At 42.0% G+C, this 24,695-nt stretch overlaps 1 protein-coding gene and 1 non-coding gene across 2 annotated transcripts; both read left to right on the top strand.

Moving 5' to 3' along the window:
• The first annotated feature begins 1,548 nt into the window (after positions 1-1,548).
• On the top strand, positions 1,549-13,144 carry EIF4G2 (eukaryotic translation initiation factor 4 gamma 2). The gene is made up of 23 exons (XM_054582648.1): positions 1,549-1,849; positions 2,107-2,118; positions 3,488-3,614; positions 3,940-4,005; positions 4,493-4,633; positions 5,170-5,272; positions 5,940-6,071; positions 6,161-6,227; positions 6,310-6,461; positions 6,821-6,931; positions 7,122-7,205; positions 7,297-7,395; positions 7,636-7,777; positions 7,871-8,031; positions 8,398-8,511; positions 9,108-9,233; positions 9,371-9,475; positions 9,567-9,782; positions 9,868-10,126; positions 10,582-10,786; positions 10,901-11,112; positions 11,196-11,317; positions 12,316-13,144. The coding sequence occupies exons 1-23, from the start codon at positions 1,549-1,551 to the stop codon at positions 12,379-12,381; spliced, it is 3,123 nt and encodes a 1,040-aa protein (XP_054438623.1). The 3' UTR covers positions 12,382-13,144.
• On the top strand, positions 8,564-8,704 carry LOC129078356 (small nucleolar RNA SNORD97). Its single transcript, XR_008529957.1, has one exon. It is a non-coding gene; the product is annotated as a small nucleolar RNA SNORD97 (small nucleolar RNA).
• Positions 13,145-24,695: the final 11,551 nt, after the last annotated feature.

Consider the following 24,695-nt stretch of genomic DNA (forward strand, 5'->3'; position numbering starts at 1 on the left):
CAAGTTCCTCAGTTAAAAAAACCACTCAGGTTTCAGGGCTCAGTAAATATTCTCTTCGAAGTCTAGACTATAATAGTGTTTTTCAACACTATTCTTTCTACCAGATTAATGTATTAGTCATGAATAATGTAAACAAGTTATGTAAAAATAAAGTATCACATATATGAAAGCATTTTTGCAAACTGTAAAATCCTACAGAAACTAATAAGAAATACTATTCTGGTGTTATTTTGAAAGCTAGAAGGGTCCTGAGGTTATAAAGGGGGAAACTTTTGTATTTGAAACACAATTTGCACTTCCCCCAAAAAACATTTTATTACATGTAACTAACTCCAAGAGTGAATATCTTTCCCAGTTGTTAAAGTTTAAGTGAAGTTGACAATAGCAATAATTGAGGTAACATAATTAAGAGGGGGGATAATCCTACTATGCGGCAAAGATCTAAAGATGCTAGAATTGTGTTTCAAACCTTCGGTCACACCACATCCTAGGAGTCCTGTGATCAGGTTTAAATGTCCTGGGAAAAACTGCAACTTTCTTGAAAATTGTATTAAGGACTAGGTGTTTTCAGCCTTAAGAGCTGTTTTGGCACGTCAAATATAAGTTCGGGTCTTTGAAAATTCTGCCCTTTATCGAATGTTTTCTTTAAGTCATGCGTGTTCACACACACACACACACACACACACACACCCCTACCCCCCCCTACTTTTGATTATACATTGTATCAAGGACTGAACATCCAAAATGAAGATGGGGAAATATCTGTTGGTTGTTTAGAATATGGAAATATGACTCCATTTTTGGATAACTAAAATGTCGAAAACCATGTAACACTTCATTTTACAGTACCTACCCCTCCTTTAAAATATTACCTGAGACGTATAAACAGTTCTCCCTGCCGGCTTTGAAAAGCCTAATCCTACTTGTTACGTTGGGCCTTACATAAAATAGAAATACACAGTGGATAATCTTCAATTTATTTGGGGGGTAAAACAAAAAAACCCAGAAGCTAGCAATTAAAGTCCTCCAACGCTCGCGCTCCGCAAACACTTCTTCCACATTGGCCTGGCATATTCTAAGTATTCCTCCGTGACCGCTGGCCGGGCATATTTGGGAAAAGCTGTTTTTGTGTGAGGTACTAAAACAGACAATAGACTCCTCCCTTTCAATCTTTTCTCATTAACTCTGCAGGGGTGGAATAAATAGAGAGCTAAAAGAACCCTTCTTTACGCACTGGGGTGCACCGACTTGTCTCCTGAACCCTACTCTCCCGGATCCCCTACCCTAAGACAGCCGGAGCCGAACAGCCCGAGACCAACAGTGATTCCAGGCGCTGCGCCCCGGGGGCGCCAGGCCTCAATCCTACAGGCCCGCTCCAGGGGAGCCCCGTCTGCGAGGAGCAATCACGGCTCCTTGGAAGCGCCAAGAAAATCAATGCTGGGACAGGCTACAGATAGGAATCGGATAAGGCAGGAGAAGGGCGAGTTTTCTTCCCACAGTCCAGTGAGAAAACGAGGTACAGGGGAAAGAGGGTTTTACAACTCCAGCATGGGGTACGGACTTAGGGAACAAAGACAGGAGGAAGATAAGACAGCCACGCCAACGCACACTCAGAAAGGCTCTCGAACTTTACGCAAGTGGCCCGCAACTCGGCAGCGCTCGGTTCCCCTTACGCCACTGGCTTGGCCTCAGAGCCTTCGCGAATACGGCTTTGCGCACTGCGGCGGGGCTGCGCCGCAACCGAGCTTGGCCCTATGGCTCCTCCCCGCCATCCTGCGCGGATTGGTGGCGAACAGCAGCCAGGCTGCTGATTGGGTGGCGAAGGAGCCATTCGGGGCGGCTCTAGTGGGTTCCGCTGCTCCAGAGTGATAAGTTCGGCTTCAGACACGCCTAAGCGCCAGCAGTGAGTCGGAGCTCTATGGAGGTGGCGGCGAGTACCGGGTGGTGGCTGCAGCAGCGAGTCCTCTGAGCTGAGAGTTTTCAGCCGTTCCCGACTCCTTCCTCCCCCTTCCCTCCCCCTTTTTTGTTTTCCGTTCCCCTTCCCCCTCCCTTCCCCGTCCCCGACGACCGGATCCCGAGGAGGCAGCTGCAGTGGCAGCTGCTGAGTTCCCGGTGAAGGTGAGTGGAGCCACCGCTGCTGGCGCCGCCGCCGAGTAGAGCGCTTCAAAATGGCCGCCGTCCACAGGCCACTTCTTCTCGAGTGGTACAAAATGGCGGCCGCAGGCGGACTCGGGCGGGGCGACCCTTTTTAGCTCTTCTTCCGCGCTTCGGGCTCCTGGATATTCTTCGCCTTTGTTCTCCCTTCCTGTTGCCGACGGAGTAGAAGACAGCAACCCTGGTGACCCCGGCCGTCCTCGTGGCTGCGGGGCTGGGATCCGGGCGAGTCGGGGCGCGGGTGTGTTCGGACTGGGAGAGAGCGTGGCGGGGCCGCACGCGCCACAGCGGGGAGGGACGCGGGCCGGCGCAAGCGCCCGGCCGTTGGCGCGGGACCATCCGAGGCACAGGAGTCCCGGAGACCGGCCTCCCAGCGGGGAGGTGTGTAAAGTCCCGATGCCGGCCAGGAGCGGCAGGGCCATTCTTAGTGGGGAGAGCGAAGGGCATTCCCCGCGTTCCCTTCCTTAGACTGGAGAGGAGAAAGGAAACAAGGATTTATGTCCTTTTCCCAGTTAGGAAGGGAATGGAGAGGCGACTGTCTGTCCCGGGGGGATTTATGGGGTGGGAGGGGGCCCTTTTGGAGGCAGTGGGTGGGAAGGAGGCCGCCTTCCCGTCTGGAGAACAAAGAGCCGGTCGCTGCTGGGCCGGCCGGGGCGGCCACCTCTCCTCGCCGAGGCTTGCCCCCGACGGCTCCGTGGGGAGGCTGTCGGAAGCACTTCCCTAACTCAGGCCCGGCTGGGAGGAATCCACTACTCTTTTGTTCCCAGGAAGGGAAGAAATGGGGCGGAGGTTCCTGCTGCCATGTTGTGGCCCTCGTCTTCCGCCCGTTTAGTACCCGCTCCTGTACACCCTTGTCCCTCTCGCCTGTCTTTCCTGTTGCCCCCTGTGCCGAGGAGTTAAAAATATAGACAGTGAAGAAAACTGCTAGACAGTGTGGTTGTCCCTGATCTAGTCACTTTCACTTGTCACTGGGACTTTATTACATTTTTCCACATAATGTACCCGTGTTGATAGTTAGATTTTCAATATTACTGATCTCAGGACTCAGTTTTAAAGGAGGTAGAATGTGGCTTTTTCAAAGACTCAGTCTTAGCAGTTGAGATTTCTGTGAAGATTCTTTTTGTGTCCTTGAAAACAAGGGGATTTCCAAGTGGCTAGACAAAACAAAATTTTACTGCCCATTTGTTTGAGTACCTTGTATTTTAGTCTTATGAGATCTGCAATGCAGTAAAAGTTTGATCAACTGCAGTGCTACGATCTGAAATAAATTATAATTGGAGGGTTTAGATTTGTGTGTTGGCAGTGTCTGATTTTGGTACTTTTTTCATTCTAGGTTTTTCATTTCTCCCATCCCCATCCCTCCCCACCCCATCCATTAATATTATTCTTTTGAAGACTCTTCATTGTCAAGCCGCCAAAGTGGAGAGTGCGATTGCAGAAGGGGGTGCTTCTCGTTTCAGGTTTGTGTCGATTTATTTTGGGCGATTGTTAGAAACCGATCACAGAATCAAAAGAATCACCACGCCAAAAAATTCTGAATAAATATGCTGTACATTTAATTTATAACGTGTTGTGTTTATTTTTATTAAAGTCCTTAAATTTTCATTATCTCCTATTGCCATATGAAAAATAAATGTGATCGATTATTTGGCTTTCCATTTGGCCCACGTTCAGTGTCCGTGTGTGGTGTAATTTCTAAAATACAGAACAGTTAGTGAGATGCTTTCTCTCTCTAAATGAAAGATATTTGGGGTATAGATTTTTAAAATGTTTTCTTTTAATTAGTGCTTCTTCGGGCGGAGGAGGAAGTAGGGGTGCACCTCAGCACTATCCCAAGACTGCTGGCAACAGGTATTGTAAAGATATAAAAACAATGAGTTTTTCAAATAACAAATTTGTATTAAGTCTTTGTCATGCATAACAATATAGTTACAGCAGTAGATACCAGCAATCCTAACCTTATTGGCCATGATTTTTGCTACATAACCTAAATTTAGGTTAATCATGCAACATGGTCCATACAAAACGAGAAAATGTTGGTTCCCAAGGTGTGGCGGCATTGGCATCACCTGGGAGTCTGGTATTGGAAATGTAAATTACCAGGCTCTGCTCCAGACCCACTAAAGCAGAAACTGGGAGTGGTCCCAGCAGTCTGTTCTTAGAAAAGCTCTTCAGGTGATTTACACGCACACTGTTGTTTAAGAAGCACTGATTGTGAGATTTGGTTGTAAGGGAATTGAGTGAAATTTCTGTATTTAGAAGGATTTCTGATTAGTACGACATTTGATTTGTGTGGCTGGATGCAGTGTTTTAAATTGTCATAATTAATTTTTACTAGCGAGTTCCTGGGGAAAACCCCAGGGCAAAACGCTCAGAAATGGATTCCTGCACGAAGCACTAGACGAGATGACAACTCCGCAGCAAACAACTCCGCAAATGAAAAAGAACGACATGATGCGATCTTCAGGAAAGTAAGAGGGTAAGTTTATAGGTCTCTTTGATCCTTTTACTAAAAGGAGGAAAGAAGGAGGGATTAGCTGCATTTTCTTTTGTGGAAAGGCTGTGTTACTCAGAAGACAGTTTTCATGCTCAAAGCATGTATTTTAACGAATGCCAATGTTGACAGTTTTAAAGAGTAGTACCATCAGTATTTGGGGGCTGAGTTGCTTTCTGCCTGTTGTGCTGACGTTGCCTGTCCGATGTGTGACGCAGTGGAGCACACAGCAGGCCGTAGCTCCTGCACCTAGCCTTGATAACAAGGAAGCTCTTGTTCTCTGGGTTTTGAGCATGTACGAAAGAGTTGTCAGACAGTCAAGGACCCCCAACCAGGTACAGATATTATAATCTAAATAACAGTGATGGGGTTTATTTAAACATCCCTTTAGTTAGATGGGTAAGAAGAAATGCCTTGATGTTTAATGGGAGATGATAGAAAAAAAAATTTTAAAGTTGTTACTCAGCTCAGTAATTCTTGATGTTTGCTGACACTTAAAGTGTGGTTCCTTTTCCCCCCAGCATACTAAATAAGCTTACTCCTGAAAAGTTTGACAAGCTATGCCTTGAGCTCCTCAATGTGGGTGTAGAGTCTAAACTCATCCTTAAAGGGGTCATACTGCTGGTAAGTTAAAAGTTGACTTAACTGAAAGGGGGAGGAAAATATTTAACAAACTCAAGTTGGTTTCTTTACACTTTTTTTTTATTGCTTAAAACTATGAGATACAAACTAGATAAAAGTATTTCTAAATAATGATGATTTTTTAAAAGACCCACTGATTAGTAATGGCTTCAGATTTAAGAGGCGAATTTTAAATTGTTCATACTATATATGCTTGGAAAGTTATCATAAGCAAGCTGTTTGCATTTTTTTCACGCTGTGGGAAACACCATATTTTGATCTTGGGGATGAATTGTATGATAGTTGATACAGCATTCCAGTATCGTTTACATTTTTTATTTTCAGCATATTTTCAACTTTGGGAAATGGGATGGGTTCTGACTAGTATGAGATCTGTATAACTACTTGTTTAATACGCTTTAATAGCTGACATTTCAATACTTGAGTTTTTCCAGGCTGTGTACTATGTGCTTCATATGTATTATCTAATTTGGTTTACATAGTAATCCTTACAAAAGAGGTATTCTTATTCCCAAATTATAAATGAGGCATGAAGAATTAGTAAGAAATGTGGGATTTAAGATTATTAAGATTGCAGAGAATTATTAAATTATAACAGAAGGGTTCTTTAAGTTACTGTATTTAGTTTAAAAAATGTTGTTTCCTATAGATTGTGGACAAAGCCCTAGAAGAGCCAAAGTATAGCTCATTGTATGCTCAGCTATGTCTGCGATTGGCAGAAGATGCACCAAACTTTGATGGCCCAGCAGCAGAGGGTCAACCAGGACAGAAGCAAAGCACAGTAAGTGGTAGTGTTTGCCTTGCCTATTTTAAAGTTGATTTAAAAGATTTTGTTAGTAAAACTTGCCAAATGTCTTTTATTTCTAATAGACATTCAGACGCCTCCTAATTTCCAAATTACAAGATGAATTTGAAAACCGAACCAGAAATGTTGATGGTGAGAATTATATTTGAAGCTTAATAGTACTGTACATTTTCAATTTAATTTTGAATGTTGACTTTATTTCTATTTTTTCCAGTCTATGATAAGCGTGAAAATCCCCTCCTCCCTGAGGAGGAGGAACAGAGAGCCATTGCTAAGATCAAGATGTTGGGGAACATCAAATTCATTGGAGAACTTGGAAAGCTTGATCTTATTCATGAATCTATCCTTCATAAGTGCATCAAAACAGTAAGTAATTTAGGCTTAGATGATAACTGGGTACACAGTTATTTGCCGGAAATGAGTCAGTTATATTGCACTGCCTCCCCCCGCAAGAATGTTAGTAGGCTAAGTATTTTAGATCGTCAGCAAAACTTATTACAGTGTTTTAGACATGGAAGTAAGTATGCAGTATAGTGAGGTGTAGGGGTAGAACTGATCACCAACCCATGTTAAATTGCTTAATTTGGAGGGATTTCTTCAATAGGGACCAAATAGAAAGTACTGTGTTAGATACTGTGGGAACTATGAGTCAGTGCAGACATTGAGGAAAAGTACTATATCTAAACAGAAGATCTTTGTTAACGGCAGGCTGTTTCTTTTGGTAGCTTTTGGAAAAGAAGAAGAGAGTCCAACTCAAAGATATGGGAGAGGATTTGGAATGCCTCTGTCAGATAATGAGGACAGTGGGACCTAGATTAGACCATGAACGAGCCAAGGTATGTATGTTATTAACAGAAATAATGTAAGTAGTTTGTCTTTTATTCAAATCAGGTGACTTCTTTTGTGATATAAGGGATTATTCTATTTAGTCATTAACTTTGATTGTAATCTAGAAGTCTTTAAAACCCTTAGTAGTATACATTTGCCATAGCACTTTCTTTTAACTATTTTTTTCTCTCTCACTAGTCCTTAATGGATCAGTACTTTGCCCGAATGTGTTCCTTGATGTTAAGTAAGGAATTGCCAGCAAGGATTCGTTTCCTGCTGCAGGTAAAACTGGTTTCTTTCATTATGTTGGTGAGCTCACTTTTTCTGTTCAGAGTATTAAGTGAAATTTATTAAAAATATTATTAAATTTAAGGATACAGTAGAGTTGCGAGAACACCACTGGGTTCCTCGCAAGGCTTTTCTTGACAATGGACCAAAGACGATCAATCAAATCCGTCAAGATGCAGTAAAAGTAAGTGTTTAGGGGGGAGGGGGGTGGTGTGTGTGTTTCTTATATCATGTGCACTTTTTAGATTATAATGGCCAAATGACCCTCCTTACACTTTTTTGAGACTCCCCTGGTGGGCCTCGGAAATTATATAAATAGTACTCTGGTAGTCTACAAGTATTTCTGTTTCTTTCCCCCAATATAACAATTTTAGTTTTGCATAAAATGTTGAAAAGAAGTATTTTATTCACTTTGTTTCTAAAGGATCTAGGAGTGTTTATTCCAGCTCCTATGGCTCAAGGGATGAGAAGTGACTTCTTTCTGGAGGGACCTTTCATGCCACCCAGGATGAAAATGGATAGGGACCCACTTGGAGGACTTGCTGATATGTTTGGACAAATGCCAGGTGATTTGGAACAAAACAGTGGTTGGTTAAATTTAAAAATCAGCATAGCATAGTAGTAGAGTTGTAAAAAGTTGTCGATATATGTGTTTTAAGGTAGCGGAATTGGTACTGGTCCAGGAGTTATCCAGGATAGATTTTCACCCACCATGGGTCGACATCGTTCAAATCAGCTCTTCAATGGCCACGGGGGACACATCATGCCTCCCACACAGTCACAGTTTGGAGAGATGGGAGGCAAGTTTATGAAAAGCCAGGTAAGAAAACACTTAATGTTCTGGTAACAAGTATTAAATCCCGTAACGTGTGATTTAGTTTTGCTTTTTAAAAAATGCAAACACTAGGGTTATGTGTGTTTTTCTAAACCAAATATATATCTGTGGCACTTACTTGAAACTGGATGAAATGCTTAATCCTTAAGATTAGTCAAGTACTAGTAAAATCACATCGCTTTATTTGAAGGTTAGGTTAGATTTTTTTATTCTTCCCTGTTTCATCTTGTACTTTCTCTGGGCAAATCCAGTTACGCTTTCCTTATGGCTTGGCTCATCCCTTTGGTACTTTATTACCATAATTTGTGGACCCCTTTTTATCTAGACTCTCTCTCTCCCTTTCTGAAATAGGGGCTAAGCCAGCTCTACCATAACCAGAGTCAGGGACTCTTATCCCAGCTGCAAGGACAGTCGAAGGATATGCCACCTCGGTTTTCTAAGAAAGGACAGCTTAATGCAGATGAGGTACATTTGCCTATGTTACTTAATATACCACAGTTGTCAATTTAGAAATCTATTGCCCGATGATTATAAAAAGATGCGTTAAGAGGACTTAATGCTGGAATTCTTTACCTTCTTTTTCTCTTTTCTGTACTGTTTTTTCTTTCTTTTGTATATCCAGCGTCCTATGAGCGACGATTATGAGATATGAGGGCAAGCCTCTTTAAATAAAGTCTTTAGTGAGAGCAGGAAAATGTTGAGATTTTGATTGTGATTTCCCTCTAAATAGAATGACTAAGAATAAAGCAATGTATTTTCTAAACTTTTAATCTAGTTTTCTGGTTATTTAAGTGATGCTAATCCTAGGAGAAATCTGATACAAATACAAGATTTAACAGTCTTATTCTTGTGTGGATCAGATCTTTAGTTTTATTGTAAGAAATTAAACCTGTTCACATGGAATGCCTTTTTGGTTATTAGTTAAACTTATATTCCTGTCCTAGATTATCACATTTGTATAGACTGAATTAATCTTAGGATTTGAGAATGTTGCATTTAGTAACCTACTCAACTGCATTTTGTTAACTTGGATATCTATTTTAATTTGTTTTCAATTCTAGATTAGCCTGAGGCCTGCTCAGTCCTTCCTAATGAATAAAAATCAAGTGCCAAAGCTTCAGCCCCAGATAACTATGATTCCTCCTAGTGCACAACCACCACGCACTCAGACACCACCTCTGGGACAGGTATTTGACCATAATATGATTACTTTCTCTACTTAGGACTTTCTGAAGATGTCTGATGATTTTTTAAATGTATTCCTTCTAAATTCACAATTTTTTAAAAATTTGTTACTAAACATAACGATGTTACTATTTTTTAGACGCCTCAGCTTGGTCTTAAAACTAATCCACCACTTATTCAGGAAAAGCCTGCCAAGACCAGTAAAAAGCCACCACCTTCAAAGGAAGAACTACTTAAACTAACTGTAAGTTGCAAATAGTTTCGTAGTCTAAATATGGAGTACATTCGAGTTTTTTAAAAAAGCGCTTAAGACATGTGGATTGTGTTCTTTTCAGGAAACTGTTGTGACTGAATACCTGAATAGTGGAAATGCGAATGAAGCTGTCAATGGTGTAAGAGAAATGAGGGCTCCTAAACACTTTCTCCCGGAGATGTTAAGCAAAGTAATCATCCTATCACTAGATAGAAGTGATGAAGATAAAGAAAAAGCAAGTTCTTTGATCAGTTTACTCAAACAGGAAGGGATAGCTACAAGTGACAACTTCATGCAGGTAAAACGCTTTCCTGATTCTGTGAGAACTCTTCCCATTCAAATTTGACAGCGAACAAACTGACCATGTGTATATTCCTTTTAAGGCTTTCCTGAATGTATTGGACCAGTGCCCCAAACTGGAGGTTGACATCCCCTTGGTGAAATCCTATTTAGCACAGTTTGCAGCTCGTGCCATCATTTCAGAGCTGGTGAGCATTTCAGAACTAGCTCAACCACTGGAAAGTGGCACCCATTTTCCTCTATTCTTACTTTGTCTTCAGCAACTAGCTAAATTACAAGATCGAGAATGGTTAACAGAACTTTTCCAACAAAGCAAGGTCAATATGCAGAAAATGCTCCCAGGTAAGAGAATGCTCAACATGTTGTTCCTTAAATGCAAACTCTAGATTCCTTGGTACTTTGAATGGATTTGTATAGATCAGACAGTGTGGTTATCCTGTCCACATAATGGTAGGCATTACCTACCACAAATAAGATTTCACTTCCATTAAAAGTTAACAAGTTTTAAGTACCTTAATTTGCTGCTTTTTTAAGAAGGTTTTATACAGAGGGGAAGGGAGGGAGAGAAATACCAATGTTTGGTTGCCTCCCACATGCCCCCACTGGGGACCCAGCCCACAACCCAGGCATGTGCCCTCATTGGGAATTGAACCAGTGACCTTTTGGTTCACAGGCTGGCACTCAATCCACTGAGCCACACCAGCCAGGGCTGATTTGCTTTAAATGTCAGGAGTTTGGTGAACCTTGTACATTGAGGGAATCATTACCTGATGATGCAAATGGCTTTGTCTCTTCAGAAATTGATCAAAATAAGGATCGCATGTTGGAGATTTTGGAAGGAAAGGGACTTAGTTTCTTATTCCCACTCCTCAAATTGGAGAAGGAACTGTTGAAGCAAATAAAGTTGGATCCATCCCCTCAGACCATATATAAGTGGATTAAAGACAACATCTCTCCCAAGCTTCATGTAGATAAAGGGTTTGTGAACATCTTAATGACTAGGTAAGATAAAATCGGTCTTGTATCAAAAGTCTGCAGGGCAAAGGATTAAGAATTGTCTGTTTCTTAAGGTGGAATATTGGCTTTTGCATTCTAATACGATCTCTTTTTCTGTAGCTTCTTACAGTATATTTCTAGTGAAGTAAACCCACCCAGTGATGAAACAGATTCTTCCTCTGCTCCTTCCAAAGAACAGTTAGAGCAGGAAAAACAACTGCTTCTTTCTTTCAAGCCAGTAATGCAGAAATTCCTTCACGATCATGTCGATCTGCAGGTCAGTGCCCTGTATGCCCTTCAGGTGCACTGCTACAACAGCAACTTCCCAAAAGGTGAGATGACCAATAGCAGAGTAGCAAGTGTGGGGTGATTTTTAAACTGTGTACTAAATAATGAGATTGCATTCTGTCTTTAGGCATGTTACTCCGCTTTTTTGTTCACTTCTATGACATGGAAATTATTGAAGAAGAAGCTTTCTTGGCTTGGAAAGAAGATATAACCCAAGAGTTTCCAGGGAAAGGCAAGGCTTTGTTCCAGGTAAATCTTTTGCTCGAGAAAAACGGTGTTTTTTCTGATTTACTTGGTATTTTACCAAAGAGCCTTTAAAACTGAAATACAAGCAAAATAATCGGTGGTTTGTACCTCATTCTGCACTGTTACCCACTACTGTAAAGGAGGCAGTTAGTAACAAAATGGAGACCAGCTATGAAGTGAAAGGCCTCAGTCCTAGTGCTGGTTTATGTAAGATGTTAAAGCAGAGGTGGCTAATTTTTTTTAATTTTTTTTTTTTTTTAAGTAAAGTCACTTACAAAGATTGGGTGATTGTGCAAGATTGGGTATGCTTAATGCCAGTAAAGAAGAGATTGCTTCTAGATTTCTTATAGCTTGATTTTCAATCTTACGAAGTGGAATTGTAGCCCTAGGGGATTCTAAAATGACAAAGCAAGTCCCAGTCCTTAACCCCAGAGATTCTGGTTTAATAGGTCTGTGGTACATGATCCGGGTGATTATTACACCAGTTTTCCGGGGGCCAAGCTTTGAGGAACACTGGCCTACAATGCCTTGTGTTTTACTTCACAAACTAGTTTCAGTCAATCCTTGCAGCATTTATACTTTAGCTCTGTTCTTAGAGAATCTGATCATGTGGTTTTGGAATAGAACTAGAAATCTAATTTATAATCTTACATTCTTCCCCTTTCCCCTCCACAGCACTGCTTTAACACATACAGACTTGGAAAGGGCCACTGTCTCATACTAAGATGATCCTGAAATACAGTTGGAGCAGTGCCAAGGAAGGGCATCTAAGCTAACTTACATAAATGGCTTACATGTTATCCCAAATCTAAATAATGAACACTTTTAAAAGTAACTTAAAAGCTAATATACAAATAATACACTTGCAGTATGTCCTGGAGGCTGTTCGCACTTATAAAAGGCATAAAACTTGAGTAGGCTGCTAGTTAGGTCCTGAATCAAAGCTTCTGCTTCTGAGTTTTTCTCTGTAATACCTATTCTTTAAAATTACAAATTCACAGGTCAATCAGTGGCTAACCTGGCTAGAAACTGCTGAAGAAGAAGAATCAGAGGAAGAAGCTGACTAAAGAACCAGCCAAAGCCTTAAATTGTGCAAAACATACTGTTGATATGATGTAACTGCATTTGACCTAACCACTGCGAAAATTCATTCCGCTGTAATGTTTTCACAATATTTAAAGCAGAAGCACGTCAGTTAGGATTTCCTTCTGCATAAGGTTTTTTGTAGTGTAATGTCTTAATCATAGTCTACCATCAAATATTTTAGGAGTATCTTTAATGTTTAGATAGTATATTAGCAGCATGCAATACTTACATCATAAGTTCTCAAGCAGAAGGCAGTCTATTGCAAGGATCTTCTTTGCTGCCAGTTATCATAGGCTGTTTTAAGTTAGAAAACTGAATAGCAACACTGAATACTGTAGAAATGCACTTTGCTCAGTAATACTTGAGTTGTTGCAATATTTGATTATCCATTTGGTTGTTACAGAAAAATTCTTAACTGTAATTGATGGTTGTTGCCGTAATAGTATATTGCCTGTATTTCTACCTCTAGTAATGGGCTTTATGTGCTAGATTTTAATATCCTTGAGCCTGGGCAAGTGCACACGTCTTTTTAAAAGAAACATGGTTTACTTGCACAAAACTGATCAGTTTTGAGAGATCGTTAATGCCCTTGAAGTGGTTTTTGTGGGTGTGAAACAAATGGTGAGAATTTGAATTGGTCCCTCTTATTATAGTATTGAAATTAAGTCTACTTAATTTATCAAGTCATGTTCATGCCCTGATTTTATATACTTGTATCTATCAATAAACATTGTGATACTTGATGTAGTTGAGTGTGACTTCGAAGTTAGCATCCACCAATCTGCAAACAAATAAGACTTAGAATTTTTAAAATCTTATTACTCTGTTTCCATGAGGAGACAGTTTCTCAGGTCACGTTACTGGAAGTAACCAATATACAAACATCTATAAACACATTTTGTGAATTTGGACTGAGTCGTTGCTAATGCATGGTAACAAACTTGGTGCACTTGCCTTCTCATTGTCACGCTGAAGTACACAGTAGCCTCAGGCTAACCACCTTCATGGCCAAGACAGCATAGCTGCATCATGCAAGCATCCCAGCAGCTACTGCTGAGCCCTGGTTGCCGCCTTAGGGGAGAGCCTCTAGGCAGACGAATGAACCTTACTGTGCTGCTGTGCCTGACAGAATCTGGATGTCTGAAATGTTCTGGAAGTTGGCTTAATCTAAGAGGGGTAATGAGTAGAAACAATATTTGTGTCTTCCTGATTCAGTAAAGCGAACCCACTCTATTTTAGCAGTGCTCTTGACTGAAATTCTAACAAGTCAATTCATAGCTTTTGGTGGGTAGGAGTAAGATAAAGCCACACAGACTTGTGCAAATACTTCAGAGAACTTTAGGGACTGCTAGGCTGTGGAAATGAGCTATAAATTGCATTATTCCTAGCCTGCCCAGCCTCCCCATCAGTGGGAATGGGTGAGGACTGAGTTTAACAGCAAGTTGTGTGGTTAGGAAAGTGGGTCTGCTTACACCAGAATTCTAGTTCAGCTAGGAAAGTGGGCTGGAGTGAGGCCTGACAGCCAGGTTTTCACAGCCCCTCCTCCACTCCACCAGTGCTTCAACGCCACCTCGTATACTGACGACCCCTGGAACAACGCCCCTGTCTTGTTACAGACACTGAGCAGTGTATTTTAGAACCTACTATGCTATGGAACATAGTGGATGTACCCAGCATGCACCTTGTATGAGTAATGATGCGTTTAGCATCAGCATACAAGTAGGCAATGACTTGTTTTTCAAGAGTCCACATCTTTAATGCCCCTTTGAAAGAGTTGGCTACTCCACCAGTTCATTTTACATTCACAAACTGCAAACACCAAAGCTTTCTCAAGATCAGTAACCAGTGCTATATACAGTAGGGTTTCATTCATTCTATAGGTGGCCTTTGACAGTAAATAATTTCTTGAGACTTCTAAGACAACAGTTTCTACCTCATTGGCTGTTCTCAGTCTCTAATGGCAAATGCCTGATAGCAAAAACCAAAAGACTTCAGTTGCTTAACTGTCAAATTCTATGCCTAATATATAAAATCTATTGGCTCTCCCTCCAAAACAGTAGAAATCTGTCTCATCTCCTCTCTTCTAGATGCCAGCATAGCCTTAACTGGATTCTCTGCTTAGCCCTTTGCTCCCTTTTCAACACGGCAGCCAGAGAAAGGAATCCTTTAAAAAGAAAGGGGAAAAAAAGCAACATGGCCCAAAACCCACCAAATGGCTTTCCACCTGGTTAGGTGGTTCAGCTGGTTGGAGCATTGTCCAACCAAAAGGTGGTGGATTCAATCCCCAGTCAGCACGTAATTTAGGGAGCAGGTTCACTTCCTGGTCAGGGCATGTACAGGGAGCAAGTAAGCAATGTTTCTCATGTCAATGGTTCTCTCCCACCCCATCCCTTCCTATCTTTAAAATCAATAAATGTATGCTCTGATGAGGATTTTAAAAAGTAAAAATACTAAGTTTGGTCTACACAGACCTACATTTGGTCTATTCTCCCCTGCTCCCTGTTACTCCATACACTTTTTCTCTGCTCTAAATTCCTATGATGATAATCCCTTCTCATTCCTCGCCCGCCACACTGGCCTGGCCTCCATTTGGATCCTGGGAGATGCCAGGCATTGGAGGTTTTCTCTTCCTCCTTAACCCCCAGATAACTGGATGACTGGCTACCTCTGCCTCATCATGTCTTGGCTCAAACATCACATTTACTAGTAAGATCCCCACTGTCTACCGTATTTAAAATGTAACCCCTTCTTTCCTGCTTGAGGAATCTCCATGCCTACCGTTATTACACAACATACTGCAATATTTATATCTGACCCCCTACGGAATGCAAAGAGATTGAAATTTTTTCTTGTTTAGCACCTAGAACAGTACCTAGCACACAGTAAAGTCAAATATTTGTTGAACCTAATCACAAACTAATAAAACTATCCTACATGGCAGGATCTGGACATAGTAGTTGTGGAAAAAACTCAGATGTGAGTTCTAGGTAGATCTAGGATTCATTCCTACCACTTATGAGCAGTGTGAAGTTAGGCAAGATATTTTCAATTGTCTTGATTTTTTTTTTTTTTTTTAATGGGGCTGATGGTTAAGGATTGCTGGGAGAACTAAATAATATGTGAGTCACTAAACTTAGAACCTCATACCTAGCAATCCTCCAATATACAGAGTGGGGCAAAAATAGCTTTACAGTTAGTATGGAAAATGCTACAATAATTAATAGATGAATAAACTCTGTGTCTCATGTACTCACAACTGTAACCCTACTTTTTCCCCATCCTGTGTGTGAATTCACATCTTACCTTCTCAGTAGCTTTTCCAAAACGTTTCTCATAAAAACTTCCATCCTGAGTTTACAATCACCAGCCAAGACCTCATGGGCATTTCTTGGTCTCCTTATTTGACCCCTTGGGGCTTCTCAGTCTCCTTTTCGGCTCCCTTTTCTGTCCTGGCTCATGAACGTTCTGCTTTCCTCCCTCAGCTCACCTCGCTTACTCTTGTAGCACCAGTCGGCATCTAGGTGCTAATGTCATCTGTATCTTGAATCCAAACACCTTTCCTGAATATTAAACTTGCACATCCAGCAGGTCCTGGACATTATCTGAATGTGCCCCAAGCACTTTAAACTGAACATATCCATCATTAAACTCTTTACCCAAAAACCATTTCCTCCTCTCCTGGCTCTCAATGATACCCCCATCCAAGCCAAAAGCATGAGTCCTCTTTGTCCCTCTCAACCAGCCACTGCATTCTATCCATTTAACGTCCATTGTAGCTATTGAGGCAACTTTGCCATCCTTCTCCATTGCTCTACCCTAGTCCAAGCACCGTCATCTCATGCCTGAACACGCTTCAAGTTGGCCTCCCTGCCTCTCTTGCTGTTCTAGTCCATTCTCCACATTTCAGAGTGGTCTTAAGAGTCTGATCTTCCCGCTGTCCTTCAGTGTCTCCTGGTTTCCCTCAGGAAAAAACTCAAGTTTCTTAATGTAACAAACAAGGCCTCAAGTCACTTGCTGTTTCCCCCCTTTCATGTTTTAGTTTTTCACCTCCTAGTCTCTGGGCCTTTGCACAAGCTGATTCCTCTGTGCGGAACATTGCGCTCCCTGCTATTCCCACCTCTTCCTCCCACATTGTCATCTAACTTATTCTTATTCTCCTTCAGATATTAGCATAGATGTTCCACACTTGGAAAGCTTGCCTTCCTCTGCCAAGGTTCAATTAGGAGTTTGTTCCAATCAGGGTTCTGGTTGCCAAGAAGAGAAACTTACTCTGGAAAAACTAAGTAGAAGGTAAATTTATTGGAATTCCACTTCAGGGATCCACAAGAAGCCCAGAGAACCAGATGAAACGAATGGTGACTAGGAGAAGCCGGATAGCCTAAACCACAGGAACACCTTGGCTACGACAATGATGTAACTGCCCCCATTAAACCCTGAAGCTTCTCCTGAGTGAATTCTCCAGTGAATTCAGGACTCTGAACCTGAGCATCAGGTCCAGGTTCAGAGTCCCAGGCAGAAGACCACAATTAATTGAGCTTATATCATGTGTCTACCTCTGGCTGCCTTGGTTTTCTTTAGCAAGCAAGGATCTGGACTTTTGGGCCGCTGTTTTATCAAGCAAGCCCAGACTCCCACCAAGACGTACAACAAAAGCAAGAACGAAAAATTTTGTAAGGGGTCTGGATGGATGACCAAAAAAAAATAAAATAAAAAAAAATAAAAAAAAAAAAAAAAGGAGGCCTCTGTACCTCATTTCCCCCTCTAGCACTATGCTTTGCAGTGACCTCCTGCTTATTGCCTGTCTTTGCGTTGTACTGAGAAGAGTTCCAGGAGGGTTTTATCTGTTACTCATTGCTCTATTCCCAGTGCCTAGCACAGTGCTGGGCACCTATTAGGGGATAATAAGTAGTTATTGAATGCAACAGTGAATCCAGGTTTTGCAGATTCTGAATTTGATACAACTGGGGGAAGTAGGTGTAGCTTCTAAAAATACAAAATTAGGTTCAGGGTCTAGAGAGAGTCTTGTGAAGAGGATGGCCTTGAAACTTCATTGACTTCATGGTAACTATGAAAGACTGACCTTAGTAAATACGGTACATTTAAAACATTTTTGTATCTACCTGCACCAGTGCACTAGATGGATGCTTGTTGAAGTGACTTGAGTCTTTTTATTTGTGCTTCCCTGGCCTTCCCATTTCCCAATGCTTTCAATTCCATTATGAAGCACCCAGTTTCCTACATTAAGTTAATTTATTCACTTGTACATGAAAGTGTGGGCACCTCATCCCTGCCAGACTTGTGTCAGGGGCTGGGACACAGCATGGGTAAGACAGGGTCTCTCCCCTGAAGGAGCCCACTGTTCCACAGGGGAGACAGACAGGAGCAGATCACGTGGACACGGGGCAGGTCATGGGCCACACTGCGATGTGGGCAATGTGTCTTCTGAGCTGAGAGAAGGAAACATCTGGAGAAGCCAAGACTTCAAGGGAGAGTCACTTGCCCAGCAAACATTCAAGGAAGAGCTTTCCAGGCAGAGTTAGGAAACTAACTTTGTTTTCTCCCGGATCCACAGAGCTATCTCCCTACTGCTCTGTGCCGGAAAGACAGGTCTGAATGAGGGGGCATCCATCTTTCGCTGGAGGTGGCTGTGCTGAGCATATTCAGATACCAGCTGGGTAATGGGGCCGGAAGGACTTACAAAGCTCTTTCCCACTTATCCCTCTAGGTTAGGACACAGACTTCCAAGGATGGTTCTCCAAGGAAAGCCAGGGCTCTGGCCAAGGAGATGCCTAAGCACAGGGCAGAGAGGAGAGGAAACAGGACACTGAAACCAACACAGTCTCTCCAGACCCACAGGCTGTCCTTCCCTATGGTACTGGAATTATTCCAAGAGTGTGGAATGCTGTCTCTAGTGCCCACTGCTGGGAATCCAGGAGTAGACACGCCCACCCCTTCTTGGCAGGAGAGAGAATACAAGGGTTACTTGTCCAGTACATCCCAAGGGAAAAAAAGACCAAGATCTATTGGAGATGCTCATCAATGGAAGGAGGGGAAAGTGAGAGATTTGGCCTCAGCATGGTCCCCCTGTCAACTGTGGATGATGCAAAGATGTGATCAATAAGCAGTGAATCTTTGAGGGCTGCTCAGTTCAGCATGGGACATGCAGAGTCACAGACCAGAGCCCCATTACTTAAGAGTTCCATGAGCTTAGGCCAATTGCTTTACCTCTCTGGGCTTCATTTGTCTTATTTGTGAAAAAATCCTTGGTGTGTCTACCTCCTAGGGTCGCTGCAAGGAGCCAGATAGGTAATGAAAAACAGTGTTGGACAGGTGTGGGATTGCTCTACAAGTCCATTCATCTCATTAATATTTACTGAGTACTAACTACATGCCAGGCATCATGCCAGTGCAAGGGATGTGGCAGTGAACGAGATGAAGCCTTCTTTTAAAAAAAAAAAAAAATTGTTTATTTTTAGAAGGTAAAGAAAGGAGAAAGAGAGGGAGAGAAACACCACTGTGTGGTTGCCTCTCGTACACCCCTTACCTGGCCTGCAACCCAGGCATGTGCCCTGACTAGGAATTGAACTGACAACCCTTTGGTTCACAGGCTGGTACTCATTCCACTGAACCATGCCAGCCAGGCCTATTTGTACCTCTTAAACCTCTCACCTCCTCACACATTCTCTCCCTCCCTCCTCCCATCTGGCAATGATCTGATAACTTCTTTTCTCTTGCTTTTAAGAGTTTCTCTTTATCTTTAACCTTTGGCATTTTAATTATGATGTGTCTTGGAGTGGGCCTCCTTGCATCCCTCTTTTTTGGAACTCTGTGCTTCCTGGACTTGCATGTTTATTTCCTTCACGAAATTAGGGAAGTTTTCTTTCACTTTTTTCAGATAGATTTTCAATTTCTTGTTCTTTCCCTTCTCCTTCTGGCACACCTATGAGGTGAATGTTGGACCTCTTAAAGTTGTCCCAGAGACTGCTTATACTATCCTCATATTTTTGGATTCTTTTTTTTTTCTTCTTATTGTTCTGATTGGTTGCTTTTGCTTCCTTATGTTCCAAATCATTGATTTGATTCTCAGCTTCATCCATTCTGTCGTTCCTCTGTAAATTGTTCTTTATTTCAATTAGTGTATCCTCCATTTCTGACTGGGTTTTTTTATGCTGCTGAGGTCCTCACTAAGTTCCTTGAGCATCCTTATAAACAGTGTTTTGAACTCTGCATCTGAGAGATTGCTTATCACCATTTCATTTAGTTCTTTTTCTGGAGTTTTGATCTGTCCTTTCATTTGGGCTGTGTTTCTTTGTCTCCTCATTTTGGCAGCCTCCCTGTGTTTGTTTCTAGGTATTAGGTAGAGCTTCTCTGACTCTGTGTCTTGGTAGTGTGGCCTAATGTAGTAGGTGTCCTGTAGGATTCAGTAGCACAGCCTCCCCTGTCACTCATGCTGGGTACTTGAGATGCACCCTTCATGTGGGCTGAGTACACCCTCCTCTTGTACTTGAGCCTTGATTGCTGTTAGCAGATAAATGGAAGGGATTTACACAGGCCAGTCAGCTGCAAGGACTGGCTGTGACCACTGACCACCAACCTCTGCCCTCCGTGGAGGATGAGCTGTGCTGGGACAGGGTGGTGGTGCTCCAGCGTGATCTGTAGCTGTGAGACAAAGCCTTCTAATGGAGCAAACATTCTGTGTGGAGGGAGGGAGGGAGGGAGGAAAATAAATATACAAATACAGTGTATTAGGTAGTAAAAAGTGTTAACATATAGAGAAAACAGAATAGAAGATAGAGGGAGATGTGAGTGTCACTAGAAATAGGATATTTAGGGAAGGTCTTAGGAGGAAGCCTAGAGGAAGAACTTTTGGGGCAGAGGGGAAGCAAAATCAAAGACCCTGAGATACAAACACACATGACTGAGGAACAATCAGGGGCCAGTGTAGCTGAGCAGAGAGTAGGGCCTGAAGCTGGAACGTGGCAGGAGCAGCAGGTAGACTAGTTTGACATAGCAAGGACTTGGGCTTTTTTTAAAAAAAAGTTATGTTTTATTGATTATGCTATTATAGTTGTCCAATGTTTCTCCCTTTGCCCTCCTCCACCCAGCATCCTCCACTCCCTCAGGCAACCCCCACACCATGGTTCATGCCCATGGGTCATGCAAATAAGTTCTTTGGCTACTCCATTTCCTATACTGTACTTTACATCCCTATGGCTTCTACATATTTGTGCTTCTTAATCCCCTCACCACCTCACCCATTCCCTTACACTCCCCTCCCATCTGGCAACCATCAAAATGTTCTCTGTGTTCATGATTCTGTGTCTCTTCTTGTTTGCTTAGTTTGTTTTTTAGATTCAAGTTGATAGATATGTATTTATTGCCATTTTATTGTTGATATTTTGATCTTCTTAAATAAGCCCCTTTAATATTTCACATAATAATGGTTTGGTGATAAGGAACTCCTTCAGTTTTTTCTTGCCTGGAAAGCTCTTTATATGCCCTTTGATTCTTAATGATAGCTTTGCTGGATAGAGTAATCTTGGCTGTATATCCTTGCTTTTTATCACTTTGAATAATCTTTGCCAATCCCTTCTAGCCTGCAAAGTTTCTTTTGAGAAATCAGCTAACAGTCTTATGGGGACTCCCCTGTAGGTAAATAACTGCTTTTCTCTTGCTGCTTTTAAGATGCTCTCCTTATCTTTAACCTTCAGCATTTTAATTATAATGTGTCTTGGAGTAGGCCTTTTTTCATCCATCTTGTTTGGGAATCTGTGCTTCCTGGACTTGTATGTCTATTTCCCTAACCAAATTAGGGAAGCTGAGGCTGTTGCTTGAGCAATGGGAGGAAGGGAGGAAGGAAGGGAGGAAGGGAGGGAGGGAGGGAGGGAGGAAGGAGAATGAAAGAGAGAGAAAGAGAAAGACAAATTCAACCCAGAGGCAGTGAGCTCCTCCTTCCAGAAAGAGTGTAATCAGGACTGGGTGAGCACATGAGGTGAGGAACAATCAGCCTCCAAATCCCCCTATAATGAGTTGACTTGTGTCCCCTCAAAAGATATGTTGAAGTCCTAACTTCAGGTATCTGTGAATGTGACCTAGTTGGAAAATCAGGTCTTTGCAGATGTAATCAAGTTAAGATGGAGTCATTAGGATGGATCCTAATCCAATATGATGGTGTCCTTATGAGAAGAGACACCTACAGGAACACAGGGAGAAGGTCAGATGATGACAGAGGCAGGGGCTGGAGTAATGTCTTTACAAGCCAAAGAACACCAAGGATTATCAGCAACACTGGAAGCTAAGAGAAGGGCCTGGAAGAGATTCTCCCATTGGCCCTTTGGAGGTTGACCTCTTGATTTTGGACTTCTAGTCTCCAGAACCGTGAGGGAATAAATTTCTCTTGTTGCGCCCAGTTTGTGGCACTTTGTTTCAGCAGCCCTATGAATCTAACATGCAGCCCCCATCCCGGGCTACCATGCAGCCTTCCAGCCCCCTCCCCTCCTGCTTCCTCACAGAAACCTACTGCTGCTTCACTACTCAGCTGGGTGCAAGAGATGAGGGAAAGGTTTGGACGAATGGGTGAATGAATGAATACGCGGCAGAGCTCCATTTAGTTCTGAGAAAAATGAACTGTTAAAAAATTACTGCACTAGTGATCCACTTTAGCACTGAAAAACTAGAAAATAAAAATAAGTCAAAAGAAAAGATATAAAGTTAATCATATTTAAAAATTTCATAATTTGAAGAGGAGTGGCCTTTCTAAGCATGATATCAAGGGCAGTTCTAGATTTTGTGGGGACTGAAGTTTACCTAAGCTGAGCTCTTTTAATAAAAAGAATACAAAATTGCAAATACAAAATTAAGTACAGGGCCTTGGGAGAGGCTGAAGCACATGATGGGTCCCGAAGCATAAGCTTCTTTAACTTCATGGAAAAAAAATCCAGGATCCCTTAGGAAAATGTTGATGGATTTATCTATTAATCTGTTTGGCTCAAAAGAAATAGAAGACAAACTAAGAAAAATATTTGGCATACTCACAATAAAGGGTTAACCACAAAAGTCTCTTAAAAATCAATAGGAAAAAGAGCTAAGTTTTTTTTTTTTTAAGATTTTATTTATTTTTTAGAGAGAGGGGAAGGGAGAGAGAAAGAGGAGGAGAGAGGCAAAAGATAAATCAACTGGTTGCCCCCAGTGGGGCACCTGGCTCACATCTTAGGCATGTGCCCTCACTGGGAATCAAACCAGCAACCTTTTGGGTCTCAGGCTGGTGCTCAATCCACTGAGCCACACCAGCCAGGGCAGCATTAACTGTTTTGAACCCAAGTATGTGCCTGGTCCATGTCATACATTATTGCATTTGATTCTCAAACAGTCCTGGGATGCAGACATTGTTATCCCAATTTGAACAGCAGGAAATTGGAGCTAAGACAGATAAAGCCACCATTCAAATAAAGCCAGTACCCGAAGTCATATAGTTTGCCACTGGAAGAGCTAAGATGTAGAGTCTGAATAGCTCTAAAGCTCATCTCTTCTACCAGACATGGTCAAATTGAAGCTGATTTCCAAAGGTGGGGAAAATGAAAGAAAACATAGCAACCCATAAACACAGATACTTCAAAAAGGGAGTGGCCTGACATTTTAGCTCTAACAATTTGTTTCCAATTATCTGAGGCCCTCTCACCTACTTTTTTGCAGAACGATGTACTATTTATTTGGGGATGACAAATGTGAACACTGAATAAAAAAAGATACCTACTAAGAAGGGCTCCTCGTGGTTAACTGGGCTCAAATTAAAAAAACACACAGCCTAGCAGCCATTTCTGCAAAGTGGCCTCTATTGCAAACTGTACTTCACAGAGAAGCTGGCACCGGACTGCCTGTCTTTGAGCTAAACTGCATGCACTATGTTTCTGCCATCTGAGCCAGCCCTTTAAAGGAGTTTCTGGAATCCTATTTTCAACTGATATGACTGAAGCTTTCCCCATCCAATCAAGGCTGTGTAGCTCCAGCCAATCAGAGTCGCTCTATTCTAGCCTGTCAGGACAGTGCCTTTTGGACCAGTCAAACTGTGAGGATTTGGAGTCCTCATTTGCATAAGAACAGACCAATCAGGAGCCAGGGGTAGGGGCTTCTGTCCATATAAGCCAGCTAGCACCCTTCTGGCTCAGCTGAAACATGAAAGATGTCTCACCAGAGTGGGGCAGGCCAGCACAGCACAAAGCATATTGGCATAGAGCAGAGCACAGCAGACTACTGAGGAGGAGAGCTGTCTAGCCGAAGAGGCGCCTGGCCCCAGGGCCGCCTGGCTCTGGGGCTGCCTCACAGCTGTACTGTTTTCCTAACTATGCTGTATCACAGTTGAGCTGTTTTGCACTGAATAAAAAGTTTCCTTCTTCTCCGCACCCCAAACTGGGGCTTCCTGTTGGCACTGAATTAGTGCCAACGACCATCTGTCAACGCACATTACCCTGACATGGTCCAACCATTGCTAGTTTTCAATATTTATGGAAGACCCTTGGTGGGCTTGGTGAGAAACAAAACAAAACAAAAAAGCACAAAGAAATTTAACACAGATTTAACCACTATTCTTGGAAACATGATCACACAATCTAGAGTTAGCAAAAGTTATAAAACAAGCATTTTAAGGATTGCTTTAAAAATCACACACTAAATGAAGAGTGAAAATACCCACTTACTGTACAAATAAAAAGGCCAAATGTCCTGATGTGATCCAGATGAGCACTTGTGGCTCATGTAATGTTTCCAGTCAGATTCTCAGGCCTGGATCTCAGACAATGCCATGAAAGGAAAGGAAACGTTCGCTCGAAAACCATGTTAGATGATGTGGAAAGCAACTCGAGACCAAGACTCTGGTCAAAGATTTTGTCATGAATTTGAAGAAAGTTATTTTATGAAATGTGAATGTTATTTTATATGTGCTTTCAAATGTGCATTTGTAATTATATTAAATATTATTAGTAGACATTGGACTATTTTGCCTACATCTCAAAAGTTTATAGTTCTTTTTTTTTTTTTAAAGATTTTATTTATTTCTTTTTAAAGAGAGAAGAAGGGAGGGAGAAAGGGAAGGAGAAAAAACATCCATGTGTGGTTGCCTCTTGCACTCCCCCAACTGGGGACCTGGCCCACAGTGCCCTGACTGGGAATCGAACCTTTGGTTCCCAGACCAGCACTCAATCTATGGAGCTATACCAGCAAAGGCCCAAAAGTTTTATAGTTTTAAGTTAATCAAAAACATCTCAGGCAGTGAGGGGACTTTTATAGTGAGAATGGGGCT

Source organism: Pteronotus mesoamericanus, unplaced genomic scaffold (assembly GCF_021234165.1).
Source record: "Pteronotus mesoamericanus isolate MK-2021 breed Mesoamerican mustached bat unplaced genomic scaffold, CSHL_Meso_final contig_1189, whole genome shotgun sequence".
NCBI classification, from domain to species: domain Eukaryota; kingdom Metazoa; phylum Chordata; class Mammalia; order Chiroptera; family Mormoopidae; genus Pteronotus; species Pteronotus mesoamericanus.